Below are 19,522 nucleotides of genomic sequence, written 5' to 3'. Positions count from 1 at the left end.
GGGCATGTCCTGGATGGTGAGGATAGTGATGGATTTGTATGAAAATGTACAAGGCACATTCATTAAATTTGCAGATGACACAAAATAGGTGGTATTGTTTTAATGAGGAAAGTTGTCAGAAACAGTAGGGCAATCTTGATCAGCTAGTTAGGAAGCAAATCAAACAGAGTTTAATTCAGATGCATGTGTGAAGTTGCACTTTGGGAAGTCGAAACAGGGTAAGACTTTCATGGTGATTAATAGGGCAACTTAGGAGTCCAAGTACTCCTCTGAACATCACAGGTCGACAGGGTGGTGAAGGCAGCAATTAGCATGCTGGCCTTCATTAGTCAGGGCACTGAGTACAGGAGTTGGATTATTACATTGCAGCTGTATAGGATTAAATGGATCATTGGAATAATGAAATATATAGTTATATTCCACTTGAAAAAATTACATACAATCTAAGAAATGAATGTGATATATTTTTGAAAATTTTGCTCCCATACCTACAAAAGATAGGATTAAATACATAGGTCCTTTGAAGATAAAATTATAAAGTAATTGGGGAAAGTAAAAATAAAAATTAAAATTATTTTGAACTCCATGGAGCATGTGGGGATCCTCTGATATCCAGGCAATCTTTCTCTTCTTTCTTTTTTTTCTTTCTTTAGACAAGGGTTAAGGGGAGGGGGAGGGTTAATATTATTTTTTCTCTCTCTTACTGTTTTATTATTACATTTATTCTTTGTAATTTTCTAAAAATTTAATTAAAAAAAAAAGACATTGGCCAGGCTGCAACTGGTGTATTGTGTTCAGTTTTTGCTACTGTCTTATAGGAAAGACATAATAAGCTGGAAGGAAATTAAAGAAGATTCATGCGAACATTGCCAGGACTCAAGGGGCTGAGCTATAGACGGTGACTGGGCAGACTTTATTCCATAAGAGTGTGGAAGGCTGAGGGGTGATCTTGTAGTGGTTCCTAAAATCATGTTGGGCCTGGATAGTGTGACTGCATACTGCCTTTTTCCTTGGGATATTGTGTCAGAAACTTAAAAATATAGGTCTCTTAATTTTTCTCCACTCACCTTAAACCCGAGGGGCAACTTTATGCAAAGGATAATGCATCTGTGGAGTGAGCTGCCAGTGGAAGGGATTGAGGCAAGTACAATAACATTATGTAAAAGGCTCATGGATGGAATGAGTAAAAGGGTATGGGCCAAATACAGGCAGATGTCACCAGCTTAGATGGGCATCCTTGTCAACATGGATGAGTTGCGCTGAGGTCCCACTTCTGTGATGAGTTACTCCTTGATTCTATGACTAAATTTGGCCAGAAATGATTTCAATTATATTTTGCAAAGGAATAATTTATTTGGCCTGTTTTTGAGCAATCTTTGCCCAATCTATACCTACACAAGATCTTGTTCAGATTTAAGCTTGAGTCAAAGGGTTGCTAATATTCATAAGCCAAATGGTTGTTATTTAATATTTAGCTGTGAGAAAATTATGTCGGAACTTGGTATGAATTAAATTTGACTATATATATATATATATATATATATATATATATATATTCATCTTAGTTATTATTATTATTTCAGAACTCAAGTAGCTGCTTTCTGTGGACATTCACTGAACCAAAAATAGAATTTTACATTTATATAATGATGTCAATGTCCCTTCTCATGAATATCAGAAAGATATTATATCAGACAATGTTAACATTGGGGGTAGGAGGCAATAATACCAACCTGATCCTCTCGTCGTCGGCAACCCCATTTGTACTAGGAAGTCATCGAGTCCTTGGTAGAGGGAAGTTCAAATGAATATTTTTAAGTCTCTATCTGAACCTTTTGTCAGTAAGACCAATTGTAGCATCCTGCTGCTACTGAGTTAGGCACTTTTGTCAGGATTTTACCTCATTTTATGTTATTGATCCAAAAGTGTCTGAAATAGTGCTGTAAAGTTTCAGTGCGAATTTCAGAGGAAATTATAGGCCAGTTAGCCTAACCTCAGTGGTTGGGAAATTGTGGGAGTCAAGGCAACTGGCACCTGTAGAGGTGGAGGGCATTTGGCAGTATCTGCAGAAATTGAAGGAAGCTGGGATAATCATTGAGTCCAGAAGCCCTTCCACATCTCCAATAGTAGCAGCTAGGAAGAAGAATGGGAAGATACGGATGTGGGTGGACTATCGGACTCTGAACAGGTGTACAGTCCCCGACCAGTATACAGCCCCAAGAATCGAGGATGCACTGGCTTGTTTGAATGGTGCAATGCTGTTCAGTGTGCTGGACTTGAGCAGTGGGAATTAGCAAATACCCAGGAGTGAGGCTGATAGAGACTTATCTGAAATATGTGTCTGATGAGAAGGGAGCTGAAAAAGGGGTCTTGGCTGCCAAGCAGAATCAAGGAAATAAGAAAAAGATATGATCTAAAGGTTAGGTTCTCCCAACTCATGCCTGGAGACCAAGTTGTCATAAAGGATTTGAAGCATGTTGGCTGACCACTGGGTGGCTACGCCCTATATAGTGGAGAGTCAGATGCCAGATATACAAGTTTTTCATGTGAAACCGGAGGATGGAATTAGGCCTGTCAAGATTCTCCATCAGAACCCACCTTCTACCTCTGGGACAAGAGGTGCGTGTTGACCCAGAGCCTGACCTGGACCCTACCCCTAGGAAGAGGACTCTGTGGTGACATGGAGAGACCGATGGACCAGCAGCGGGAAAGATTAGACCGCCCCTGCCCTTGAATGGAATATGGATTTGGAGGATGAGAGGAAATGGGGGTGTGGTATTTGCTACCTTTTGCTAACTCCCCACTAATTGAGGAAGAGGTTCCCAACCCTTCTCACACTGAGGCAGGTGAAATCGAGAGAACTATCTGTGGACAGGCAGGTTTGCAGCTGGACCACGACGGGGGTCTGGGCTCCAACGTAACTGGGAATGGAGCTGAGCTCAGCCAAGTGGCAGAGGGACCCGAGGTGCCGGAAAGCACGAGTAACAGACAGGGAGGCCTTGCCATGTAGACCAGAAGTATCCCAAGGAATGTCTGAAACTGAAGACATAGATGATGTGATATAGAGGTCTCAGAGTCAGGAGAACCCCAGATAGGCTGTCCTATGCTGCGCCGGGGGAACAGAGGGTTGAGACTATCGTCCTTGTGAGATACATCACTACCATTTACAAATGGATTGGAGATTCTGACATCACAAGATTCCTTTGAAAATGGTGTCATTGACAGGATGACAACTTATTTCGAAGTCATGAGGGCATGACGATTTTGGTGGGGGGAGAGCATAATGCCCTGGTTCATATTTTTACCATTATGCTGTATGTATTTCATTTTGGCAGTTCTGTAAGAGCAGTCTGTTCTGTTTTCATGCTTGTTTGGGTTATTGTTGAAGGAGAAATGTGTGCCATCCCATTAGGATGGTCAGATTGAGGGGAGGTTTCTCTGGTGAGGAACACCAAGGCTGGGCTTGGGGCTTTTGTTCGAAAGGAGATGAAGAGAAATGCTGGGGAGAACCGATTTGTAGCATACGACCCGGTGGGAGATTAGTTTGTTTGAGATGGAATGCGAGCAACTGTCGGAAGGTGGCATGTACTTTCACGTTGACCGAGGGCCCAGTGCATGAGTGACAGAGAAGTTCAAGATGAGCTCCAACTTGTGCACATTTGACTGTTTAATCAGAATGGGCCCTTTTCTTTTTGTTATTTTTTACTAAACCTTTAGTTAAGATTCTTAATATAATTCCTTTAATTGTATGCAGTCTGTTATTTTGTGGCAGTAATTTGTAACAGGGTAGCAAGTTACACAGCTTCCACACAAACCCAGGTTTGGGGTGGGATCAAACGTACCTCAGTCTCACGAGTTTAGCAGGACCAGAGGTCATCTTCCCTAGATTTATGCAGCCAAGGAAATCAGGGTGTTTCACCTATATCCTCCAGTTTTATCTACCTCCAAAATGGTAAAGTTTCCTGCTTACTCAATGTTATAAACAGTACCTCAATCATATCTTTTGTTAACCTGTCCATTCTGAGGAGAACAGATCGATCTCTTCCTGTCTCTCCTTCTACCAGAACTGCTTCTGGTCAATTTTCTCTGCACCGTCTCCAGTGCCGTCACCTATTTTCCATACCTTGGCGATCAAAACTACACAGTAGTCCCCAGCTGATGTCTGATCAAGGTTTTATAAACTCCTAGCATAACCACCCTACTTCTGTATTTGATGACCATATAATGAAGGCCAATATTGTGTTTGTCTTCCTAATCGCATCATCTACCTGCATTGCCACCTTTAGGGATCTATGGATTTATACTTTTATAAAATATTGTTCCTCAATATTCCTAAGATCACATCCTTTATTGTATATGTATTAGCCTCATTAGATTTCCCAACATTGTTACCTCTGCAAATAAGGAGACACCTCTTTCTCCCTTATTAAGGAGAGAGAGAACCTGTGGTATGTTAAATGCCGAGTGAACAATGTAGTCTTTGGGGTAACTGCAAGTCGGTGTCCTTACTGTTGCTTTGCTCATGGTTGGGTGCTCAGTAGTGGGCACTGATGATTTTTTTTGCCAGTGGGGGGCGCGGGGATTGTTGCTTGCTGCTGCTTACGTACGGGGGGGGGGGGTAGGGGGGAGCACTCCTCCGTTTTCATAGTTGGTTGCAAAGAAAATAGATTTCAGGGTGTACATTGTATACATTTCTCTGACATTAAATTTGCACCTTTGAAACCCTTTGAAGTCAATTAAATTGGTGAGAAAAGATCCGCCCTTGTCAAGCCCATGTTGTCCATCTCAGATCAGCCTGCTGAGTCCCTCCAGTATTTTCTAGGTGTTGCTTGGATTCCCAGCATCTGCAGATGTTCTCCTTTGTGGCTGGATAAAAATTAACCCTGGCTTGCGAATGTACTTTTATGCAGTAAATTCTGAATCAATATATCAATGTTTTGCTTAAAATTAAGTTCCACCCTAGAACACTGGTGATAGTGGCTATCTAAACGCATACAGTGGTACTAGAAAGTTTGTGAACCCTGTAGAATATTCTGTTTTTGACAAAATATGATCAGACCTTTACACGAGGCCTAAAACTGGATAAAGAAAACCCGATTAAATAACAAAAAACATTATACGTTCATTTATTTATTGAGAATTATTATCCAATGTTACATGTATTTGTTGGAAAAAGTATGTGAACCTTTGCTTTCAGTAACTGTTGATCAGTCCTGCGCATTGACTTGGGAGGAATTTTAGGCCATTTCTCCTTACAAAAATGCTTCAATTTTGGAATGTTGGATGGCTTTCTTGCATGAACTGTTTGCTTCAGATCCTTCTGCATTTCTATAGGATTAAGTTCAGGACTTTGACCTGGCCATTCCAAAATATGATCTTTTTTTTAAAACTTTAAAAATCATTCTGTTGCTGATTCACTCTTTTCTTTTGGATCATTGTCTTATTTCATTATCAAACTTCTATTAAACTTCAGGTGACAGACTGCTATCCTGACCTTCTCCTGTAAAATATCTTAATACATTTTAAATTCATTATTCCCTTAATGATTGCAAGCTGTCCAGGCCCTGAGGCAGCAAGGCAGTCCCAAACCAAGATGCTCCATCAATCTTCCCTGAGATGAGGCTTTGGTGTTGGTGTGCAGCGCCCTCCTTCCTATAAACATAGCAATATACTTTTCTGACAAAAAGTTCAATTTTTGTCTCATCTGTCCACAGAACATTATTCCAGAAGCATGGTAGAACATCAAGGTGGTCTTTTGCAAACTTGAGACACGTAACAATGTTTTTTTGATGAGCAGTAGTTTCCTCCTTAGTGTCCTTCCATGAACAGCATTCTTGTTCAGTGATTTTCTTATAGCTGACACATGACTTTAGCAAGTTCTAAAGACTGCTGCAGATCTTTCACTATTACCTCTGGGTTCCTTTTTACCTGCTTCATCATTGCACATTGTGCTCTTGGTGTGATCTTTGCAGGATGCCCTCTCTTAAGGAGAGTAGCAACAGCACTGAGTTTCTTCCATTTGTAATAAAAATTGTCTACTGTGTTATGATGAACATTCAGCACTTTAGAAATATATTTGAAGCCTTTTCCAGCTTCATACATCTCTACAACTCTTCTAAGGTCCTCTAAAAGTTGTTTTGGTCGAGGCCTAGTGCACGTAAACAAATCTTTCTTGAGAAGAGCAGGATCTGTTAGTAACTTGATTATCTTTTTTTTTATACATAGGGCAGGGTACCTCAACAACCCACATCTCTAATCTCATCTCATTGATTGGAATACCTGACTCCAAATAGCTTTTGCAGAAGGCGTTGCCCCAGAGGTTCATACTTTTCTCAACAAATACATGTAATATTGGACCATTTTTTTCATTAAATGAACAAGTACAATGTGTTATTTATTTAATTGGGGTCTCTTTATCAAGTCTTAGGACTTGCATAAAGATCTGATTACATTATAGGTCATATTTATGCAGAAATAGACAAAATTCTACATGGTTCACAAACTTTCTAGCACCACTGTATAAAGTGCTTACCTCCCAGTACCTAAATTCTGCTGCAATTATTTGTAACGTAGTCAAAGTAGACGATGAATTTGTTCAGAGTTGGGTCTTACACCTCAAAACTCTTTCTCAAGGTATTTAGTTAACAACTGAATTTAATAAAGGGATTGGAAGAACTTCCCTTGCTTTATGCAACGTAAACAAAAATGTAATTACATCTGCTGAACACTGAAAAAGGTCCAACTTTGAAAAATTCTGAAAGCAAGCAATGTTTTAAAGCCTCAGGATATAAAGGGTACCATTGACAATTGAACACATTTAATAGTGTATTTACTGTAGACAGAAGGAGATCCAATGTGTGTATACATCAAGTCCATTGATGATAATCTGAGACAATTTAAGACATTAAAATACTGGTAGTAATGTAAAAGTTGGTTTGGTTTTAAAAGTATCATTGGAATTTTCATGTTTAAATATTCTATAGAGTAGGCAGGTCCTATGCCTTAACATCAATTCTGACAGCGGAGCTACGTTGTTGCTCAGGGCTGTAGCAGGAAATTCAGCTGTGTGCCTAGAGGTTAAAACTGCTATCACTGTTTCACAGCTTTGTACTCCCTCAGTTTGCCAGTATAGGTGATATACTCATTTCACAGGTGGTTTGCATGGAAACCTTTTGTTTTGTTCCCCCCCACCCCTCTGTCGTGCTGGGTTGGGCCCATCCATACTCATCAAAAAGCTCTGAAATTTCACTAGGAATTCCACGTCAATCAGCTGGAAGTAACTGGAAATTTAACTTCATTTGCCCAAAATATTTCTACAGCCAACAAATTCACATGGCCCCCAGTCATATCCAATTTCCAGCAATGCTGGAAGCAACGGGATCTTGCTAACTGAGAGGCTTCTTACCATTCAACCATCCAGTTGCATTAAGCTCTGAGCAGAACTAGAATATTGCATGATAGGGCTGCCTGGTTATACAAAGGCCAGGAATTCCCCATCCAATGGCAAAAAAGCGATATCATTAGTGAGCAGGTAGTTGGAAGATGAGCTGCACTGCAATTGATAACCATTCTGCCTAATTGGCCATCCTTCTATTGGAAACAGTGTTGTTCTCCTAACATCTGCTTTAAGAAATTCACTTCCATCAGTGGCTAAACTGTTTTGTATTACAAATTAATTTTGAAATTATGAGTAATCACCTTTGATTTCATCCTGTTTGCTGAGCATGAATTGCTGAAATAAAATCGAACAACACACAAAATGCTGGAGGAATTCAACATGTCAAGCAACATCTTCAGGACTTCATCAAACCTACTTTTCTGTTAAAATAGTAGCTTTAGCTAAACTGAATAGATCACTATAAGGCATCTTTTGAACTAGTCAAGAATCAATACACAATTCGACTACAAAAATGTACTGAATGTCAATAAATTCAAAATAGATGAACTAGGTGGAAATTGTGCTAGTGTTTTATTTATAAACTGTTCACAAAAGTCCAATGATTGAATAATCAAAAAAAAACTGTGCAAAAGCCAAAGATTAAATGACAAAAAACTATCACATTTCAAAAGGAAACACTGGTAAACATTTGTAAAGAAAAAAGACAATATACTCAATTCATGTAAACTTAATCTTCAAGACTTCAGCAAAAAAAAAAACACAAATCAAAAGAAGATATTTCTTAGGAGATTGGACAGCTGAAACAAGAACAATTTCCTCATTGCACCAATACTGTTTTTATAAGCTTGCTACAATTTTCATACTTACCCTGCCCCATGCTCAAAGCAAAATTTCATCCCACTTAACTGATGAAATCCTTTTCCTTGCTGAACATTGCTTAAATATTAGAATGCGCTTTTAGACTTCATACTATGTTGGAATTCCCAGATTATGACTGTTTCAAAATTAATCATTAAAGCAATCATCTTTGAAATGAACAACTGAAGTAAAAATTTACCAGCCTTCATTAAATTTTGGAAGCATTCAGCTCAAAAAGATAAATCTTTGTATGTTTTTAATAGATAGCAAGATGATAAATATAAACATGAACACAGGTGGGCTATTAGCATTGTGTGATTAATAGCATAGACCAAGCAGGTAAACTTGATTCTAAACATGAGCTACCAACATTTTGATTGCTGTAGCTGATTACTTGAAGAGCAAAGCCAACACTAAGCTAAACATTTCTGTCTCTGCAGTTATCTTATAATTGTAATTTTAAGACAGTCATATCACACTTTCTGCCAATGAGGAAAATTGCAAAATTCAGTATAAAACTTTATACAACTGGTACTGAATTCATTAAGAAATGATGATTTGCTGCAGCTTTGAACCAAATGATGATAATTTAAATTGATCAACTTGGTAATACTTTACATTATTCAACTTGAACTGATGTAAAAAAAAATGGCACTGTGTACCAAATAGCTGTATTGTATGTACTTTAGATATTACCAGTGCTTCTAGATCAAGGTCATGAATCTTCCTGATTGTTAAAACAGTTTGGGTAGCTGTCGGAGCCTATTTACATCAAGAATGTTCCCTATTGTATTACTGCTTTCCACTATTTTTTTCTTTTCAGGGGCATTTGGTACTAATTTTTTAGAAAACTCTTGAATTTCATTTTCTTTGTTAGAGTGTCCATTGCAACCAATTTCTTCAGTAGCCTGCTTAATTTTAGGTTTTGAGTTTTTGATCTGATGAGCATCTTGACTCCACGTATTTATATTTTGTGGTACTGAGGAAACAACTTCATTAGTAATGTTTCTTAAAATAATTTCTTCCATCTTAGAGTGAGATTCAGAGGCACAGTAGTCTTTAATTTTCCTTTGGCTTTCAATCATTTTTTTATTTCTTGCCTCTCCAAAGGAAAGACTTGCTGAAACAGCTTTTGTGGCCTGAATGGTGGTGTCCGGCAATTCTTCATCATCACTGCTCTGGTCATCCTCCACCAGTCCATATCTCTTCATGTATTTGCGTGTGGCAAATGACATATTGCTGGGGGATATCAAGCTTAGACCTACCATGCTCCTGTCTGTGTTTAATTCGGGCAGACCATTTAGGGATGTGGATTCACCATTATCATTCAACCTGTTGAGAGACATCTGGGAGAGCTGAGCATCATTCAGGTACTTGAGAGCTATAGCATTGGCCTCCATGCTAAGGTCAACTCCACTGGTTCCAAATCCACTTGTACCAATGTTGACAAATGACATGTAGTTCAGCCTTGGAATAACTGCTTCTGGGCTTATGCCAGCCAGTGTGCTTCAGAAAAAGGAAACAACGTTGTTACATATCGGGAAAGGTGATTACTTTTTTTTTGGCAAAATTCTTTGCTATATTGCCATGTACACTAACAAATATTATTGGCAAATTTGGGCAAAAGTAGTCCTAGGTCGTTATTTAAATACATGAAATGCTGCATAGAACCCTTGTAAAATCTGGAACTGCATTTCAGAATAGTACCAAGGCAATAAGGCTACAATTTCACAAGTTAATTCCATGCAGAAAAAGTCTCAATCCGTTATAATTATAATCAAAGTCATAAAGTTCCCCAGATCACTATGTAATCTACTCTGCACTATGTTATAAGCATCTAACATAGTATTCATTTTCCAGAAAAAATCCTTTGTTTTTAATCATCTAAAGAAAAGGATTAAACCTTCGATATGTAACATTCCCAGAAGATTAGGCTGAATTATGAACAAATATTGAACATACAGGTAACCCAAATTAGAAAACTGCTAAATGATCTAAAAGTCAAAAAGGTATACATTCCTGAATTACAGGTTACAAAACATTTGCTTACAACCAGGAAAATTTCTAAGCACCATATTCTCGAATTATTTTACTGGAACTCAATTATTAACAACAGTGGAGTTTGGTGGTGGATGGAGGTGGGGTGAGTGGGGGGGGGGGGGGTATGTAATTTCCAATTGTGGAAGAATACTTAATAAACAAGACTGATGATGTTTGACAAATATTAGTCCCAGGATTTCAATTATATAACCCTAAACGAAGGCTTTGTAAGGCATTCGTTTGATCGCATTTAGAGGATTGCGAACAGTTCTGGGCCCCTTTATCTAAGAATATGCTGGCATTGGACTGTCCGGATGTGGCTCATGAAAATGTCCCCAGGAATGAAAGGGTTAACGTATGAGGGGTGTTTGATAGTTCTGTGCCTGTACTCACTAGACTTTAGAAGAATGTGGAGGGATCTCATTTAAACCTATCGAACCAAAATAGAATGAATGTGAAGAGGATGTTTCCAAGAATGGGGGGGGGTCTAGGACCAAAGGGCACAGCCTCAGAATACAAGGTCGCCCCTTTAAAACAGAGATGAGGAGAAATTTCTTTAGCCGGAGAGTGGCGAATCTGTTAAATTCATTGGCATATGCGGCTTTGGAGTCCAAGTTATTGGGCATATTTAAAGCAGACTCCTAGAGTCAGAACACTACAGCACAGAAACGGGCTCTACAGCTAATCCAGTCCATGCCGAACTATTAATCTGCCTAGTCCCATTGAACCACACCTAGACCATAGCCCTTCATACCCTTCTCATCCATGTACCGATCCAAATGTCTCTTAGATGTTGAAATGAGCCCACACCCACTTTCCACTCAATCCATGACCTCTTGTTCTAGTCTCACCCAACCTCAGTGGAGAAGCCTGCTTTGCATTTACCCTATCTATACCCCTATCGTATACCTCTATCAAAACTCACCTCAGTCTTCCATGTCCCAAGGAATGAAGTCCTTACCTATTCAACCTTTCCCTACAACTGAGGTTCTCAAGTTCCAGCAACATCCCATTAAATTTTCTCTGAACTCATTCAATTTTATTGACTCCTTTCCTGTAGGTACCATAGATACCAAAACTGCACACAATATTCCAAATTAGGCCTCACTAACATCTTATACAATTTCAATTATCTGTATTCCCAGATCCCTTTGTTCTACTGCACTCCTCAGTGCCCTACTGCTCACTGTGCAAGTTCTCCCTCTGGTTTGTCCTCCTGAAGTGCAACACGTCCCATTTGTCTGCATTTTTCAGCCAGTTTAGATCCTGCTGCAAGCTTTGATGGTCTTCCTCTGACCACTAAACCTCCAGTCTTGGTGTCATTCGCAAATTTGCTGATCTGGTTTAGCATATCAGCACTCAGATCATTGATATAGATGACAAACAACAACGAACCCAGAACCAATCCCTGCAACACACCACTAGTCACAGGCCTCTGGTCACAGAGCCAACCATCTACTACCACTCTCTGGCTTTTTCCATAAAGCCAATGCCCAATCCAATTTACTATCCCATCTTGAATGCCCAGCCACTGAACCTTGCATGTGGGTCTTTGTCAAAAGGCCTTGCTAAAGTCCATGTAGACATGTAGAGTCCACGTTGCTATCAACTTTCCTTGTAACATCCTCAAAAAAATACAAGTTGGTTAGACTCAACCTACCACACTTAAAGCCATAGACTATCTCTAACCAGTCCCCATCTATTTAGATATCAGATCCCCAAGAAACTTTCCAATAACATACTACTGACGGCAAGTTCACTGGTCAATAAATTTACTGGCTTACTCTTAGAGCATTTTTAAACAATGGAACAACATTAACTATCCTCCAGTCCTCTAACACCTCACTGTGCCCAAGGACATTTTAAATATCTCTGGTAGGGTCCCTCCAATTTCTGAACTAGTCTCCCACAGGGTTCAAGGGACTAACTTTTCAGGTCCTAGGGATTTATCCACTCTAATTTGCCTTAAGACAGCAAACACCTCCTCCTCTGTAATCTGTATAGGGACAATGACCTCCCTAAAGGAATTGCCTTACATCTTATGACTGTCTCTTGAGTAAACACAGATGCAAAAAAAAAAAACCTGTATTTAAGATCTCCCTCAACTCTTTTGATCCTCCCTGATTTTTAAGAGGACTAATTTTGTTCCTTGCTATTCCTCTAGAAGTCCTTGGGACTCACCTTCACTTTGTCTGTTAGAGCAACCCTATGCTCCATGCCTTCTTTTAGCCCTCCTGATTTCTGATTTCCACCTTCAATGTTCTCTAGCATTTCTTTTAGTTCTCATGTATGTCATTTGCTCCTTCCTGCCAATACTTGCTAGGCACTTACTCTTTTTTTTAAAACTAGGGTCTTGATCTCTCTCATAAACCAAGGTTCACTAAACCTGACAGGAACATACAAACTCTGTACTCTCAATATTTTACTTCTGAAGGCCTCCCACTTACGAAGTACACCTTTGCCAGAAACCAACATGTCCCAATCCACACTTGCCATTTCCTTTCCGGTACCATCAGAACTGGGTTTATTCAATTTAGAATCTCAACGCAAGGATCAGACCTATCCTTTTCCATAATTGTCAGACCATAAGCTATAGGAGCAGATAAGGCCATTTTGCCCAGAGTCTGCTCTGCCATTGTAGCACAGCTAAGATATTCCCTCTCAGCCCCAATCTCCTGCCTTCTCCCCATATCCCTTCATGCCTTATTTTGTTGAAGCTCAACATTTCTTCAGTCTTTCAACTTTGGAACATTGTTGAGAACTTATTGGACGTGTAAGAAATAACACAACCTGATCACCACATTCAGCTTGACTGAAATTCTGCTTTGACCTTGTAATGATTACTTCCTCAACCACAGCAATATGGCTTCAGCAGCAACTAACATTCAACTAATAACATCTCTCAGTGTCACAACTACCAGTAGGACATGAGGCAGTATTATGGTAATACAGCCAAAAAGCATTTCTTGAACTTAACACAATTCTCCTTTATCATTGTGGAATCACTCAGCCTATACTGCTCAGTTCATCAAGGCACCATCAGCTGCTATCTACTCAATACACTGAGATATGTGATAAATGCAGATCCACTGCAACTCTGATGTCAGAAAGAAAATTAAGATTATTAATACATTTTTAAAAGATTCTAATGCATTTCTTATAGACAAGTTGGGGTTAAAGGATTTATCTGAAAATCTGTTGTTTTCTTTTATCAGTTTCATGGTGAAAAGTGGCTTATAAAGAGAATTTCAGTAGACAATTATCATTGATAATTAGTGGTGCTATTGAATATACTCTAACAAACATGCAGCATTCTACCTTGGAAGGATGGCATTATTTATTAAAAAAAATGACTTATTTTAAGACCTCTAGGTTCAGATACAGATTTCTTCATTATCACAATTAATTTCCAATACCTTGCATTTTCAACTTTGCTTTTGGTCTTGATCGCATTGGAAGATTCAAGATTGATTTTCACTCCCATCTTCTTCAGCTGCTTCAAGGTAGCATTCAGGACGTTATTTTCACCTGCCTGACTGTTTTGGAGGAGCTTGTTCCTTCTGTCAGTATTCTGTGGAGAGGATACTAATCTGGCATCCTTGTTTTGTGTTTCCTGACTTTCCTTTGAATTACAGGATTCTATGAGTTGGTTGACCTGGCCCTTTTAGAAAAAATAAACAATGTTTAAGTAACTACTCATTGTCTTTTAAATTGTTATAAACTGCATACATACCTTAGTGGTAATTTCAACATATTGTTTTATATCTGTGTATTATTATATACCTTTGAGTAATTCTAACCCAAATATGTGCAGCTCCAAAGGCATTCAAACAGTTAGACCTTGTACAAGTTAAAGTACCCTGCTTAACTAATATCGCACCTTCCACCTGAGCACTATTTACAAAATACACTCCAATAAGTAAGGTTCTACAACAGCATCTTTCAAATCTTCAACCTCCATTACCATTCAGAGCAGCAGGTACAGAACATAACAACTACCAAGTCACATACTTTCCATATTTGGAATTGATTTCTTTATTATGTAGCTTCATTATTGCTGGGTACAAGTCCTTACTGAACAACAGTGGCGAGCCTTCAGCCAGAATTCAACAGTCATGAACACAATCAACCCAACAACTTCTGTGTGTGCAGAGGATGCCAAGAGAGGACTTGCCAAGTGTCAAAAAATGTCTACATCATTCACGATTTTATGAATGAATAAGGTGCAATGTGATTGGTGAGAGAGTAAGGTAGTAAGAGAGAAATCTTCTCTGACGATGCAACAAGTGATAAGTTTTAAAATTTTCTGCCTGATAAGTCAGTTAAAGTAATAGTAAATCTTCAAAGGATATTTGTCCCATTTTTGGAAGGAAGTGCTAATGGGAAGAAAGGGTAAGGGGAAAAACTAACAGAACTTAACTGAACTGTTCAAAACAATGAACACAACACAATGAGCCAATCTCTGTACCAAACCAGAAAATAACTGAAAATGAGCATGGACTTAATTAGCTTTATAGTCGGTTACCTGATAAATACATATTTTCTTGGCTGGCTCATTCAAAGTACTTAATCGAGTACTAGTCACCTGGGTGCACGGCAGTTACAAGCATGCTAAATTTTAGCAAAATTAATACTTCAAAAATATAAAATAGGGAAATATCAATACATTCCTTTAAGAAGAAATGCAGCTAGTAAAATTTAACTGAACACTCACCATTAAATTCTGGTAAAATTTCTGCTCAGTTAGCAGTTCTGTGGTATGTTCCTCAATTTCTTCTTTAGCAATGTTACATGATACATCAGGTTGACTAGTTTTCAAATGCATACTTGCACTCTCCCCAAGCACTGGGCTCTGAAATCTTATACAATGATCCCAGCAATTTTTTGTACTGTCAGTTGAACAGCTGAAAAGTCAACAAATGGAAGTTTTCAGACATCATACAAGTTTAATCACATACAATCTAGTAATTAGCAAGATAATCTCCAAAATGTAGTAAAAGTATTTATACAAATGGTATGGATGAGTTCAAATTAAAATCAAAAATGGAAACTGTAATCATCAATTTACAAGCCATCATAAATCTAACAGGCTAGAGATTAGAGGCAAATATGAAGGTATTCTCGTAAAAATATTTTTACAGTATACAAAATCTACCAAAGACCAGATTGAAATTTCAAAGTCATTTTGCAATGTCCCAAATACCTGGACACATCTGTGACACAGGTGACACCAGACAGATGTGGCAGGGAATTAAAGCTCTGACAGACTACAAGATCAGGCAGAAAACTGATGACATCGACGCCTCTCTTACTAACAGGCTTAACAAATTCTTTGCACGCTTCGAAGCATCAAACACTACAGCAAGGGGGAGAGCCAGTCCCTTCTTACCATCTGACCAGCCAGCTCCAATCATTGATTCAGAGCAAACACGGAGGACCCTTGCCATGGTTAACCCACGAAAAGAGGGAGGTCCCGACAACATCCCTGGACGTGTGCTCAAGGAATGTGCTGATGTATTAGCAGACGTCCTTACAGACATTTTCAACATCTCCCTTAGTCAAGCCATTGTCCCCAGATGCTTTAAAACCTCCACAATCATCCCTGTAGCAAAGAAATCAGTTGTAGCCTGTCTGAATAATTACTGTCCTGTTGCCCTGACCCCCATAGTGATGAAATGTTTTGAACGGCTTGTCAAGCCTCATATCACAGACAGCCTCCCCTCATCGCTGGATCCTCTACAGTTTGCTTATCTTCTAAATCGCTCTACGGAGAACGCAATATCCACCACACTGCACACAGTTCTCTCCCACTTGGACAACAAAGACACTTATGCCAGAATTCTGTACATTGCTTTCAGTTCAACATTCAATACCATCATCCCGCAGAGACTAGTGGAGAAACTGTCACTGCTTGGCCTTAACACTGCCATGTGTCGCTGGATTCTGGATTTCTTGACAGAGAGACCACAGTCAGTCCGTGTTGGCAGGAACATCTCTGATTCCATCACACTGAGCACTGGATCCCCACAAGGCTATGTGCTTAGCCCATTGCTGTTTATACTGCTAACACATGACTGTGCAGCCAGACTCGAGGAGAACCTGATCATTAAGTTTGCTGATGATACCACAGTGGTGGGGTTCATCAGCAAAAATGATGAAACAATGTACAGGGAGGAGGTTAAACACCTAGAGAGCTGGTGCAGTGACAACAACTTGATGCTTAATGTCACCAAAACCAAGGAGATGATCGTCGATTTCAGACAGTCTCAGCCTGAGCACACACCCCTCAGCATCAGCAGCTCCACAGTGGAGAGAGTGGAAAACATCAAGTTCCTTGGGTTGCAGATCTCAGACAATCTCACCTGGTCCAGGAACACCACTGGGATTCTGAAACCAGCCCAGCAGAGATTGCACTTTTTGAGGAAGCTTAAACAAGCATCACTCACCACTAACATCTTAACTACATTCTACAGAGGAGTGGTTGAGAGTGTGCTGACCTTTTGCATCACAACCTGGTACTCCAGCTGCAGTGCTGCCAACAAAAAAGCCTTGAAGAGGGTGGTTAGGGGAGCAGAGAAGGTTACTGGGGTTTCCCTACCTTCTGTCCAAGACCTCTTTCAGAGTTGATGTCTCCAGAAGTCACGGTACATCATTAAAGACCCCTCACACCCTCTCCATGAACTGTTTATTCTTCTGCCATCAGGTAAACGTTACAGGAGCATCAAAACTAAAACCACAAGGCTACTAAACAGCTTCCTCCCACAGGCAGTCAGACTGCTAAATAGCTGCTCTACCTGACTCTGCTTTAGACACTTTTAACTTGCACTGGACACTTATAACTTGTTTTTAACTGACATGTGGCTGTTGTGTTTTACTGTTTATTATTTAGTGTTGCGTTTGTTATGTTATGATTGCACTGCTCCTGGGAAACACTGTCTCATTCTGCCCTACAGAGCTGATGTATGGTTAGAATGACAATAAAGTTTTAAAATCTTTAATCTTGAATAGTTTGTGCAACTGAATTTGGGCATAACTCTTGTCTGCTAGTGCACCCCATACTGAACTTCAAATAACCACAAGTTTTGGGCAGTCATAATGATTATATTACTATTCTGTTTTCGCAAAAAAGGTGTAAACCAATGGGGATTGTTTGTGGAAAGATTATCAGAATAGTACAAAAATGGTTTCTCTATTTTGTCATTTATTACACTATTTTCATTCCTGACTACACATTTTTAAAACTAGTTGAAATTATGCCTAATTAATCATACATAATAGCAAATTCAGAATGTAAGCAACAAAAAATTGATGCATGCTATGGAAATGTTTAAAATTAAACTCTTCCCAGGCTTCCAGCCAGGTACAAGAATCAATTTTTACTGACGTTTTGATGACAAACTGCCATCTTTATCATGAACGTCGTAGAGTTTATAATCAAAAAGTTAGTTAAAACCAATACCTGTACCCAGCTGGAAGCCAGAGAAGAGTTTATTTGTCATATACACTGGGAAAGCAATTGATCCTTTTTCATGCTTAAAATGGTTCACTTTCCTAGTTCCCAACAAAAGCAGTGATAGAAATTTACAGCAGAGACAAACTAGGAAAAAAAGACATTATACTTCCCCCAAAACTATTCACTTTTCTTGAAAAAGAAACACTTCAGGTTAACCTCTGGTAAATCTGTATAACTAGAACTTTGATCAAATATGATTTTTCAGTTTAAATTTTAATCACACTCTTGGCCTGTATCCATGTTTAATTATTAACTTACAGAAATATGAATTATTAATTATAGAACTACAAATTACTATGTTATTAAGACTTTATTATAATCTTACTTCTGCGCATCAGTAGCTTGATTAGAAGTATTTATTGCAACCTGACTGTCCTCCACAAAGCTGTGAATATCCACTTCATTCAACGAGGAGGCAATGCTGGCATGGCTGGTATCCTTGGTTGTAAATGAGGCAGTCATTTCTTCATTGGATGATTCAGAGTCATTCAGCTTAAGGCTGGAGAGTGATTGGTTCTCATCTTGCTTCTCAGGTGGACTCCAGAACAAACTGGCACCTAGTATTGAATTTGCAATAAATTCAATACAATACAAAGAAACAGCAATGTAGTGCATGAAACAATCAGCTGGAGGAATTCAGCATTTGTGGTGAGGGTGAGAAATGCTGAGGAACTACTGACATTTTGGGTCACAACACTAATTACAACGTATGTCAGTGTTAACGCAGTTCCACTTTCATGAGGTGTGTAACTGGTACCACAGCACCATTAAACCTCAAGTAAACTACCAGGACAAGCAGGTTTATGAGAGGACATCTCAAAGCTTCAGTGTGCCATTAACTAATGTCACACACTCTCAGAATGACAAGAGTTAGGGTGATGATCTCAAAGCCAAAATACATGAAAGGGCAGATAATGGAAACCCCATTATAGTAAGTTAAATCATTAAATCCAATTTTTAAAAGAATGCAGTTTGTTAAAGGACATGGAATATGCAAGGGTCCTCAACTCCAGGCATTAGTAGTTAACTGAAAGTTGTACGCAAAGAACTGGAATTACTTGTCATAGGAAGATAAGATGGAAAATTGAGGAGGAGGAGGAAGGGGGACTTTTAACATTAAGAAACTTTACTCATACTTTGCGTACAAAATATTTAGTTATACTTAGATTGTTAATAATTTGCTTGTACCTTTTTGTTCATAAACAGATAAGTTTCAATAAAGGTTCATTTTTATCTAAAATTGTAAAATACCGATCTGACATTATTGAATCTTATCCTTATTGAAATTAGCTGTGATACATACAGCCATTAACCAGGAAGCATTCAGAAATCAGAACTGCAAAAGGATTTGGGAGTACTCATACAGGATGTCCAAAAGGTTAACTTGCAGCTCAAGTGGGTGGTGAGGAAGGCAAATGCAATGTTAGCATTCATTGTAAGAGAATATAAAAACAAGGATGGTGCAGAGAAAATTCTCGAGAATAGCTCTGGGATTGAAAGGGTTAATGCAACAAGAGCATTTGATGGCTCTGGACCTGTACTTACTGGAATTTAGAAGATTGAGGTCGGGGGGGGGGGGGGGGGGGTGGAATATATTGAAAGAGTAGATGTGGAAAGGATGTTTCCTATAGTGGTAAAGTCTAGGACCAGAGAGCCCAAGCTCAGAATAGAAGTATGTCTCTATAGAACAGAGATGAGGAGGAATTTTTTTA

The 19,522-nt window shown here is 39.0% G+C and overlaps 1 protein-coding gene and 1 long non-coding RNA gene across 3 annotated transcripts in view; one reads left to right on the top strand and one right to left on the bottom strand.

Annotated features, from left to right (window-relative positions):
• The window catches only part of LOC132401930 (uncharacterized), a 137,776-nt gene that overhangs the window by 114,418 nt on the left and 3,836 nt on the right, over positions 1–19,522 (top strand). The window lies entirely within an intron of this gene.
• Positions 7,220–19,522, bottom strand: part of stil (STIL centriolar assembly protein) — a 47,917-nt gene continuing 35,614 nt past the window's right edge. The window contains exons 12-15 of the mRNA XM_059984279.1: positions 18,136–18,367; positions 15,012–15,201; positions 13,714–13,958; positions 7,220–9,763 (exon numbers count right to left, since the gene is read on the bottom strand). Coding sequence (XP_059840262.1) covers positions 8,992–9,763; positions 13,714–13,958; positions 15,012–15,201; positions 18,136–18,367 — 1,439 coding nt within the window. The 3' untranslated portion in view covers positions 7,220–8,991. The remainder of the gene's footprint in view (positions 9,764–13,713; positions 13,959–15,011; positions 15,202–18,135; positions 18,368–19,522) is intronic.

The sequence above is a fragment of the Hypanus sabinus genome, chromosome 11, assembly GCF_030144855.1.
Source record: "Hypanus sabinus isolate sHypSab1 chromosome 11, sHypSab1.hap1, whole genome shotgun sequence".
NCBI classification, from domain to species: Eukaryota; Metazoa; Chordata; class Chondrichthyes; order Myliobatiformes; family Dasyatidae; genus Hypanus; species Hypanus sabinus.
This window is presented reverse-complemented; position numbering and strand designations above follow the sequence as displayed.